Here is a 10,999-nt window from a genome sequence, read left to right as displayed (position 1 = left end):
CTCATTATGACAGTAAAATAGGGCATTCTAAGTCAATATACTGCAGTATTTCCTCTCTCAATCAATAGAAAATATGGTTAACACCCGGTCATGCATGTAAAAAAAATACCGTCTTGTACCGTGAAACCGGTATAATTTTGAAAAATACCGTGATATAAATTTTTGGTCATACCGCCCAGCACTACTTATAACATATCTGTACATTTATTTAAACAATTACATTTTGTTCCTATACTTCTATTTCTGTATATAGTACATTATTTAATTTCTGTTTTTCTTGCACTATGTCTGTACTTTCTTCTGCACTGGAAGCTCCTGTCGTCAAGTCAAATTCCATGTGTGTGTAAACATACTTGGTAATAAAGCTCTTCTGATTCTGATTGTTGCGAATTCTGCTGATTTGTCATCAATGTTATTTATATGGAAAAAACGTTATCTAAATTGCAAAAATGAGAGTGGTAGTCTTGATGCCATCACGTGAATGTGCTGAAAACTACATACTGTAATGTTTTACATATCTTTTATCTGTCAGCAAAAAGTGTGTGAAACGGAAGTATTTTATGCCCATCAAGGATGCATTGATTTGATTAAAAAAAATACAATAAAAGCAGTAATATTGTGAAATATTTTTACAATTTAAAATAAATGTTTTTTTTAAATATATAGTTTACAATTTAATTAATTCCTGTGATGATAGATCTGAATTTTGAAAAAAAAAAGTTGTACTGCTAAGGTTTATGTAAATTGTGATTTTTATTTATTTATTTATTTATCTATTTATTTATTTATTTATTTATTTACTTACTTAAGAACAACATTTATTTGCAATAGATTTTTTGTTTGTTTATTACACTGTTAAGGTCTTTACTGTCACTTTTCTATTATTAAGTATTAATTTAGTTTAAAATAATCTTTAAAAAAATTGTATTGACCCTAACTTTTGAATGATATAATATTTTTTAAAGTAAAAATATATATGTAAAAATGTAAAAAGTAACTTAATATAAACATTTCTGATTATTCCTTTGAGGTTGGGCCAGTGAAAATGTAAACTACAGGCCTGACTGTATCTTCAGAAAATAAATTTTACTCTTCAGTCCAACATTAAAGCATCATTAAAAAGCAGTGATGATTTCATCTGACTGTCTGAATGCTTCAATCTCACTGAACACTGAAGCTAGAGATGTTTCAGAGGCCAAATGACAGTATGTCAACAGATAAGCCTCAATCACCAGTCAGTTATTTCTGACAGTGTCGGCTGACACAGTGATTTATGGTGTGTCATTACCGGGATGGTCACACACAAACACAAGACAGCCGACAGAAAACGGCAGTGTAAAGTCCAATACTGATAAACTGAACACTCCTTTAAAGTACATAGACTATATACAGACTAAACAAACACATCACCCACAAAGCGCATGTACTTTGGACACATGGCAACTCCCATAATATGGTGTTTCACCTGCCTGTTTAAAGGTCTGTGGAGTCTGTCCTGTGTTCATCCATAACTGTCTGGTTTGGTTCAGCTACAAAATCAGACATCAAGAGACTACAACGGACCGTCAGGACTGCTGAGAGGATTATTGGTGCCCCTCTGCCCAGCCTCCAAGATCTTTACATCTCCAGAGTGAGGAAAAGGGCTAAAAAAATCACCTTGGACCCCTCACACCCAGCCCACTCAATCTTCGAACTGTTGCCTTCTGGTCGGCACTACAGAGCACTGACCACCAGAACAGCCAGGCACAAGAACCGTTTTTTCCCGCAGGCTATATTCAGCCTGAACAATTAATCTTTCATAATTATACATCGTCCATCACAACTAACATAGTTATCTGACATATTTATATTAAACTGCACACTTTGTAAATAACATATCTGCACACTAATAACATATCTGTACATTTATCTAAACAATTACATTTTTCCTATACTTCTATTTCTGTATATAGTACATTATTTAATGGGGTATTTTTTTGTTTTTTTTTTGTTATATTAGTTTTATATTACATCCCTACTGTGTTATTCCTATGTATGTCTGCACTATCATGTATGTCTGCACTATGTTTGTACTTTCTTCTACACTGGAAGCTCCTATCATCAAGTCAAATTCCTTGTGTGTGTAAACATACTTGGTAATAAAGCTCTTCTGATTCTGATTCTGATAATGAGGCAGAATATATGATTACATAAGCATCTTTATGAGCTTCCAAGGAACATACCACTGCTGGATGACATCCCACACCACATACCAAACCATCTATCAATTATTAACTGTAACCCTCTAAATTCACCAAACACAGATAACACTAACTAGAGCGGACGACCTTCAAACTGGACTGCTAAAGGAACAATTTTAATGAACGTGATTGCTGAGTTCAAACAGCACTGACACAATACGTCATTAAATCGCATCTGACCTTATTGACTTTCTTCATCAATCATCTTGGACTTATTGTGCATCTGTGCATATTATTTCAAATATTTTCAAATGTTTGCCTTTGTAATCTTATCAGAATGTAACAGCACACTCCACCCATGCTGAATATCCTGTTTTATTCTTAAATACATTAGATTATGGAAGTAAAATAGTTTTTTTTTTTATGTTCACTATCCATATATGATCAATACTGGGTTTTCTCAGCTAAGAGGGAACATTCAGTTAATGTTCTCTCAAGGTTCTCTCAGAGAACAAACAGTCTTCCAATAACGCTAATAGAAAGCTTCAGTTCAAAGTTATCTGGTCTTTAATAAGGTTCTTAAAACATTAGCACAAAAATATTATTTATACAGAGTTCATGGAAGGTTTTTTTTTTCTAAAACTTTTTAGTTGGACGTTCCTCTGACATTTTTTAAATGTTACTACTAGTTTCAGAATGTTCAGAAAATATAAAAAAAATAATATTCCCATAATGTTTGAAAAATTCCCTTAGCATTCACATTGCCAGGAAAAACTGAAAACATATGAAAAAAAAGATTTTTTGAACGCTCAAAGAAAATTCCAAAGTACGTTCCAACAATGTTTGCAAAATGATGAAGCTGAATGTTCCCTTAATGTTCACATACCAGGAAAAAACATTTTTAAAACATTTAAAGAACTGGATGTTTTGAACGTTCAGAGAACATTTAATAATAATGTTCCCATAATGTTTGCAAAATGAATAAACAGAATCTTCCCTAATACCGTTTGAATAATCAGGGGGAAAAAATACTTTTTTTTTTTAATGCACATTTTGAATGTTTAAAAAATTCATTAGCAAAGCATTCTTAGAACATATTTTTGTTTACTGGGTTGTTGTTTTATCTCACCATGTGGTGACTCTCGTGGCATCCATGTGCCATAGAACTTGGGAAGATGTTGTTGCAAATCCAGTAGCCTTTTATCTGTGCAGTCCTTAGCAAATACCTGCAAACATGTGAAAAAGAAAACATTCAGAAATAATGTTTTCATAACATTCTTAGAACATATTTTTGTTAGCTGGGTATACTCTTTCATTTTGACACTCTCAAAGAGTGAAGTTTTACTGAAAACAAGGAGTTCATATTAGTTGAAATCAGTTGTTTTCCTTCATTTTTTTTTTTGAGGAAACTGGAATCATTTTTTCAGGGTCCTTTTATGAATGGAAAGTTCAGAAGAACAGCATTTGTTTAAAATAAAAATCTTTTGTTTTATAACATTATAAATGTCTTCACTGCCACTTTTGATCAATTTAATGCATCCTTACTGAATAAAAGTAGCTAAAGATATAGTGGTAGTGTAAAGAGCAAAGGAAAGTGTAATTCATTAATTTTAATGGAAATTTACAGTTAAGTTATTTTGCACTGTCTGGCTTGCATGTTTTGTTTTTTCTTTCTTTTTTTCAGGGTTTTATTTTGGTTTAGATGTTTGTCCCTCTGACATTATTTGCATGTGAAGACTATCGCTGTATATATTTTATACTGCTTACAGTGGTGTGGATTCATCTTAGTTACCTGTGTGTAGAAGTTCATCTCTCGTGGGCCTCTCGGAGGAGCTTGTAGCTGTTTCAGGATCGTCCCATCAGGATGCTGCAGAACACCTGTGCAATTACAGAGACGCAAACACTGAAAACCTGCTAACACTTCATCATCATGACAACTGTGAGTATTTTGAGTGTGAAAGCTTTTATGAAAGCCAGGAAAACATTTGAGAGGAGAAAATATACCACATAAATGAGCGTGAGTGTCATTATAAGAATTACATTATAATTAACTAGGATTTAATAAATACCTAAAGAGTTTTACAGGATGGACTTTGGATCAATTTAATGCCTCCTTGCTGCATAAAAACATTTATTTCTTTCAAAAAAGAAAAATCGTACTGAATCGTTTTGTCCATTTCAAAGCTTGATAGTCACTATGAACTGTCATTGTCTTGGAAATATCCATCAAAACTTCTCCTTTTAAAATCAATGAGTTTGGAACGACATGAGGGTAGTTAATACAGAATTTGTGGGTGAACTATTCCTTTAACACAAGAAAAGACAAAGCGCTGACTGCTGACAATCTGACAGTCCATCAGATAACAGCTCACATCTCATTCATTCAGAAAATCCCCATGACAGAGCCACAAATGACACATGAGAGTTACTACAACAGAGGAAATGATGTCATCTGACTGTTGGCAGAAGCAAATTAATTGACGGTATCCCATGTTAAACAAGTGACAAATCCTCTGACCCTTTAATAAACTATAATTAGTTCTCTTACATGATATATTGCCCAACTCAACCTTGCAAACCTGTTAGAAAAACCTGTGCGAAGACCTCCACAGTTGACAACTGAATCTGCTCTCAGTAAGATGTCCTAAAGAAATGTGTAAAGAGTCCTACTGGAATTTATATCATATAGGATAAAGTGTCATTTACAGTGTTGGGGGTAACGCATTACAAGTAACGCGAGTTACGTAATCATATTACTTTTTTCAAGTAACTAGTAAAGTAACGCATTACTTTTTAATTTACAAGAGAATATCTGAGTTACTTTTTCAAATAAGTAACGCAAGTTACTTTTTTTTTTCAATGTATTAATTGACAGCTCTCCTGTCCCCATGTTGAGAAATCAGAAGATGTTACTGTAGTTCCAAAATAAATATGAATATGCATTAATTCAAATCACTCACACAAAAAAAAACGATTCAGTATTCCTCAAAACGAATAAAAATAATGCAACACAGAATATGACGCAAACCTGCCATAATTAAATGTTAAACAACACAAATATCCTTTATGTATTTAATACCATTCTATTAACCAATGTCTTTGCTTTTGACCTTCGATGATCCAGTTCAACCATACTAATAAGCAAAAACGCAATATTGTAATGCTTTACTTTAAAAAGTAACTTTCCCCAACACTGGTCATATATAGGATTAGGACAGTAATTTAAAGAAAATCTTTTAGGATTTTAAATTTCCTAGATCACACTGAGATTCCCTTTTTATCCCAACAGTATTCCAATACAATTCTACAAAAGAGTCCTGTGGAAATGTCAGTTTATCAAGTAGGATGCCATTTGATTCGAATAGGACTTTTTGATCCCTTTAGGATTGGTAACAGATTATGGAAGAAATATGTCCTGTATAAACTTTTTGATGGGTGTTCATCCTAATCCAATCCAAACAGTATGATGCACACAATACACACTTCAGTCAAACAAGAACTAAATACTCTACAATCCTTCATTATTCCTTAAATCCCATTTAATAGAAATACTGTAACTGTAAACATAAGGTTTTCTAAAAAAAAAAAAAAAAAGTGAAGATCACATGAAGAACATCAGAAGAACTGACCAGTGTTATTGATCCCGCATTTATGTCCAGCCACCTGATGAGAGAAGGGCACACATCCATCCAAGAGCACCTGCTTTACTGACCCATTCTTATTATTTTCATTTTCCAGTTTTTCCAGCGTTCGAGATGATGAGTCCATGATTTGACCGTCTGCAGACATGTTCAACGTCAACTTATCCAAGTTTAACGGAAGCTGGCAAAACTTCTGTTAATCATTTTCCATATCTGTCAGTTATTCTAAAAGAACATAAACGTGTTCATTAAAACTCAAAATGTCTCTTTCTTCTGACCAGAATGTTTTTGTTCATTCACTCGCATATGTGTCCGTAGTTTTAATCTACACTGGAGCGCGACGCGTAGTTTGGGTTGCGGAATGGTTCGTGACGTAATCACGCAGTTTACCAATCAAAGTTGGCGTTCGCAAACGTTGCGTTCATGCGCGACGCGTCTCTGATCTGGTTACTGAATGAGTAGTGACGTGAGCACGCGTTCCACCAATCCAAGTTGGCGTTCTCGCAGGTTGCGGTCTAGCGTTCCGTCTGCGCTTTGTAACAAGTTTTTTTTATCATTTCGACGCACTCCACTTTAACAAAGCAACGCACACTTGAAAATCAGTTTTTAAATGACGTAAAGTCACTGATTAGCAAGAATTAACTTTTACTCAAGCGACACAAACTGTAAACAGCTGAGCGTTTCATTAAAGTTTTACACTTAATGTTGTGCTTGGGTGAATCATCGTCTCACACAACCTGTTTGAAACTGTTTATTTAACATCAAACTTGTACAGTGTACTTTTCTGAGGGAGAAAATACAATAATTTCACAGAAAAGACAAGCTCATCAAAACATGATTTTCTTCATGCAACATTTGGCTCTGTTACAGAAATAGATCTAGCATTTGCACAAGTACATCTTTCTGAATGACAAGAGGCAAAATACTCCAAATTAGATTTTAAACGACATAAAACAGTACCTGTCAGATTCTGTGACTAGGATTCAAAATATAGGTGAATGCCATTTTAAGTACATTTAATGTCAGTGATCAGTTAAGGTCATATGTGAAATTTAACAGGCAACACGTAGAAAGAAAACATGTGAAGATGGCCATTTGGTTACTCCTTTCACATTCATATTTATCTCCTAAAACGAACAAGATTCTGTTCAAAATTCAAGTTTTTGTCTCTAGTGTCTCTACAATATTACGACCAGTGTTTAAGCACAGAAACATATTTAGAAGAGTTTGGTTAAACCAGAACATATCCCATAAAGTCTAAGAAGATAAAAAGAGAAAATTGATATGTATTGCTTAACAACCACCCAGATATATATAGTACTGGTCTGAGAGCAGATCACTGAAACCGGTCAAGCATACAGAACACGATCAAGCACACATACACAGGATAACATAATCACACATTTAATCCCATCAGCCCTGACCACACATGTAAAGCGAAGACACACTAATCTCTATCACTGAGAATGGACGGTCATGAACAGTGGAAATGCTCATGCCTCCTTGCGTTTAATGATCAGAGGACCAACGTTGTCTCCCGTTTCCTGATTGTGTTTAGCATGTGCGCCATCACAGTATGGAAACTGTAAGAAACCAGAGAAAACAATTACATTAAAAACGCGTCACAGCGAGTTTCATGTCACTGATGCTAAAAACCAAGTTTTGGCAAGTTTATTCAGCAGGGACTCAGATTGAACTGATCAAAAGTGACAGTTAAGAATTATGCAATGTTACAAAAGATTTCTTTCAAATAAATGCTGTTCTTTTGAGATTGTTATTAATCAACGAATCCTGAAACAAAATCACAGTTTCCACAAAAATGATTAATTAGCACTGGTGTTTTCAACATTGATAAGAAGAAGAAATGTCTGTTGAGCAGCAAATCAGCATATTAGAATGATTTCTGAAGGATCATGTGACACTGAAGAGCGGAGTAATGGCTGCTGAAAATTCAGTTTTGCATCACAGATATAAATTACATTTTAAAATATTTTACAATAAAACAGCTATTTTGAACTGAAATAATATTTCACAATATAACTGTTTTTACTGTATTCTCCATCAAATAAATGCATCCTTGGTGAGCATAAGAAACGTCAAAAATATTACAAAATTTTACTGATCCTAAACTTGTTTCGCTTTGGATGAAATGGATATTTTTCCCTTCTGCTGCTTTTAAGATCACAGTTCAAAATAGCCACTAGTGATGTTCCCATGGCCTCAGAACAATAATAGTCACATGGAATTTAAAACTAAATGATTGGCTAAATATTTCAGGAACTGAAAATCCACGAGCAAAGACAACAACTCATTCCAAAATAACATATTTTCTGAGCAGGTTCTTCTTTTGAATAAGCAATTACTTAGTGACCATCAAAAAGAATGAATGAGTGTAGTATAAATGTAATCTAGACATACTACATTCATCATAGTAGGTCATCCAGCGACATCTGCCTTTTTTTTTTTTTTTGGAACACTGTAATTTTGGACATACTATAGTTCACATACAGTTTTTTGCCTACTATATAGTAGGGAAGTATGTGATTTTGGATGCAGCCAACAGTCAAAACGTCACCTGTTGCAGGGCCAGGTCAATGGCAGTTGGATCCGCCCCTGCAATACGTGACTAGCAAGCACTGCAGGAGTTAAATGGGAATGCTAACAGACAAGTTAAAGATAAACACCTCCTTGTATTAATCACACTCAACTGTCCATGTATTATATGTACATAATAAACATCTCTCCTGGTTTCATGAGGGTTAGTTTCAGATTCTGGCTTCAGCAAGATGTCCAGGAGAACATTCACATTTTTGATGCAGCAGTTTCTGTATTTTGAGTGTTGATGGATCAAAGTTAAACGTTTCTGTCTAATTTCTAATGGCAGTTTCTCAGATGTTTTTCATTAAGCACTTTCTCACCTTTTTGGATCTCCAGCACCTACAGTACACAGCTTTGTCGTCCAGGTCCTCAATGTCAAACGCATGTACCACTTTGGGGTTGTCTTTCTGCAGATCAAGGTTGACCTTTGGCTTCTCGCATCTGCTTTTGCTAAAAAATGATTTGTAGATGAGGATTCCCACTGCTGCAGCTCCAAATGTCACAGACACTGCAGTGATGATCTCAGCTGGAGGAGCACAGAAGACATCTTACCACACAGAGCCTTTTACTCCAGTAACATCACAGTGACAAATCTAAAACACTGAGTACCATACGAACTAAAACCATGTTAGTTATAAATAACCCATTTTTAGATAGGCGTGTATAAATAAGAAAAAAATACTTAAAAGAATATCATAAAATATTAATATTATTACTTATATTAATTAGGTTAAATAAAACTAAAGATACTAAATAAATAGTTTACGTTTCTCTATGACTACACAGTGACAGATCTACTGTTTGAACCATTAAACGTTGAAACTGCATTAAATAATCATAGTAACTACATCCATGTCAGTTACTGAAACTATATTTAATTTCTTGAAACCTGATACGAACAGAGATAGTCTATTAGATTGTCAACGATGCAGCGAGCAAAAGAGAACAAATGAAGACATTCAGAGACGCTCGCTTATATAACAACCTGTTGATGTGTGTTTGTGAACCATATCTTCCATATTTCAGTTTATTTCAGTAGTTTCTAATAAACTACTGCTAAAATTCCGACCATAGACACATACAGCGTGAGCAAAACAGTACATTTGCCTTACAAAACACCTTTATATAACATCTTTAATGGAGGTCTTTACCTTTATGGAAGGAGTTGGACGCGCTCATGGTTAATTATTATTGTTTTGTATTATTATGATTATTTTTTGCTCATAATTTAAAGAGCTTCAATCGTCCTCAAGGCCAAATGGAGAGTTCAATCTGATTAACTGTGCGCTGTATTTACGCAGAACGCGAGTTATTAAGCAACTGATGGACTTTTACTTTGACTTTGCGGGTGCGCATGTGGTCGGTGAAGGTTGAACTGAGTGTGATTATTATTTTTTTTTTCTACAGGTCAATACGAGCGTTAAAACCTAAAGAAAAGTATCTGTAATTTTTTTTCAATGTGTAACAAAGTTTTATATAAATTATTTATTTCCTATTGATTTATTTAAACGATCTAAAAGTTCAAATGAATTCATATTATTTTATTTTGCCACTATTTTCATACAGTGAATGTGGATTGTTTTAAATACAGAGCCCCAAATATTTATAAAACTTATTTATGATTAAAATTTTGGGTTGAAAGGCATGACAGTAAGCAGTTGTCCATTTTTTGTGTGACTTTTTAAAACCATTTATAAAAACAATACTTTTATTTTGAAGTAGTGTACAGGAAGTCTTGCGCTACTTCCGAGATCACGTTGACAAACATACACGTGTGTGTCCAGCAGCATGGATCTTAACAAGTGGTGCAATTTAAAGTCCGAACCCAGTTTAAAACATTTGACAGAGACAGGGTTCGGTGTCCCGAAAGAAAAGCAACGCGTGTCCGTGCAGGAGCTGGTGAAGGCGCACATTGAGTCATTTGATCAGGCAGTTACTGATGGATTATGTCGGGTTGTGGAGGTGACGTGCAGACATACACAAACACACGTGTTTATACACATGTAAATTCTCTACAGACGCTTGACAAATGCATTTATATGCTAATGCTGCCTAATAAACAAGTAAAATATCTCTGCTTTCAGGCCATACCTCCTATGGAGTTCATGTATAAGGGAGACAGGATCAGTCTGTCGTTTGTGGAGGCCATCATTCACACGCCTGCAGTTTCTAAAGGAGGAATCAGCAGTGACCTGCGGGTCTTCCCTGCTGAATGCAGAGGCAGGCGCTGTACTTACAGAGGAAAGCTAGTGGTAAGTCTGACCATTAAATATAAGTAAGTGAAGTATTTGTGTGTGTATGCACAAGTATGTACTAAATCCATATTTGTGTATTTCACATTCATAATTGCATGTGATGTATGCAAATATACACACGTGTTTATATGAAATTCTATAAGAATGTATTTAATATTTTACTTGCATTAATCATATAATTCTATTGATTTTACAAGCTTTTTACTCCAGTTATATAACACAGTAACAAATCTATTATTCAAACCATTAAAGGGGTCCTATTATGCTTTTTCACTTTTTCAACTTTAGTTAGTCTGTAATGTTGCTGGTTAAAAAAAGATCTGCA

The 10,999-nt window shown here is 34.4% G+C and overlaps 3 protein-coding genes across 4 annotated transcripts in view; 1 reads left to right on the top strand and 2 right to left on the bottom strand.

The window, feature by feature from the left end:
- The window catches only part of ipmka (inositol polyphosphate multikinase a), a 13,403-nt gene extending 7,297 nt beyond the window's left edge, over positions 1 to 6,106 (bottom strand). The window contains exons 1-3 of one of the 2 annotated variants that reach the window (XM_016456493.1): positions 5,810 to 6,106; positions 3,973 to 4,058; positions 3,310 to 3,406 (exon numbers count right to left, since the gene is read on the bottom strand). In XM_016456493.1, coding sequence (XP_016311979.1) covers positions 3,310 to 3,406; positions 3,973 to 4,058; positions 5,810 to 5,969 — 343 coding nt within the window. In that variant the 5' untranslated portion in view covers positions 5,970 to 6,106. The remainder of the gene's footprint in view (positions 1 to 3,309; positions 3,407 to 3,972; positions 4,059 to 5,809) is intronic. The other variant, XM_016456494.1, reaches the window with a different exon arrangement.
- A 379-nt stretch (positions 6,107 to 6,485) lies between these two features.
- On the bottom strand, positions 6,486 to 9,718 carry cisd1 (CDGSH iron sulfur domain 1). Its single transcript, XM_016456533.1, has 3 exons — positions 9,571 to 9,718; positions 8,740 to 8,945; positions 6,486 to 7,404 (listed from the first exon to the last, which is right to left on the bottom strand). Exons 1-3 carry the CDS (start codon positions 9,596 to 9,598, stop codon positions 7,315 to 7,317), a joined length of 324 nt encoding a protein of 107 aa, XP_016312019.1. The 5' UTR covers positions 9,599 to 9,718; the 3' UTR covers positions 6,486 to 7,314.
- A 444-nt stretch (positions 9,719 to 10,162) lies between these two features.
- Positions 10,163 to 10,999, top strand: part of polr1b (RNA polymerase I subunit B) — a 14,114-nt gene continuing 13,277 nt past the window's right edge. The window contains exons 1-2 of the mRNA XM_016456532.1: positions 10,163 to 10,381; positions 10,504 to 10,671. Coding sequence (XP_016312018.1) covers positions 10,208 to 10,381; positions 10,504 to 10,671 — 342 coding nt within the window. The 5' untranslated portion in view covers positions 10,163 to 10,207. The remainder of the gene's footprint in view (positions 10,382 to 10,503; positions 10,672 to 10,999) is intronic.

This window comes from Sinocyclocheilus anshuiensis, unplaced genomic scaffold (assembly GCF_001515605.1).
Source record: "Sinocyclocheilus anshuiensis isolate Anshui unplaced genomic scaffold, SAMN03320099.WGS_v1.1 scaffold407, whole genome shotgun sequence".
NCBI lineage: Eukaryota > Metazoa > Chordata > Actinopteri > Cypriniformes > Cyprinidae > Sinocyclocheilus > Sinocyclocheilus anshuiensis.
The sequence above is the reverse complement of the archived record's forward strand: the minus strand, read 5'-3'. Positions and strand labels throughout refer to the sequence as shown.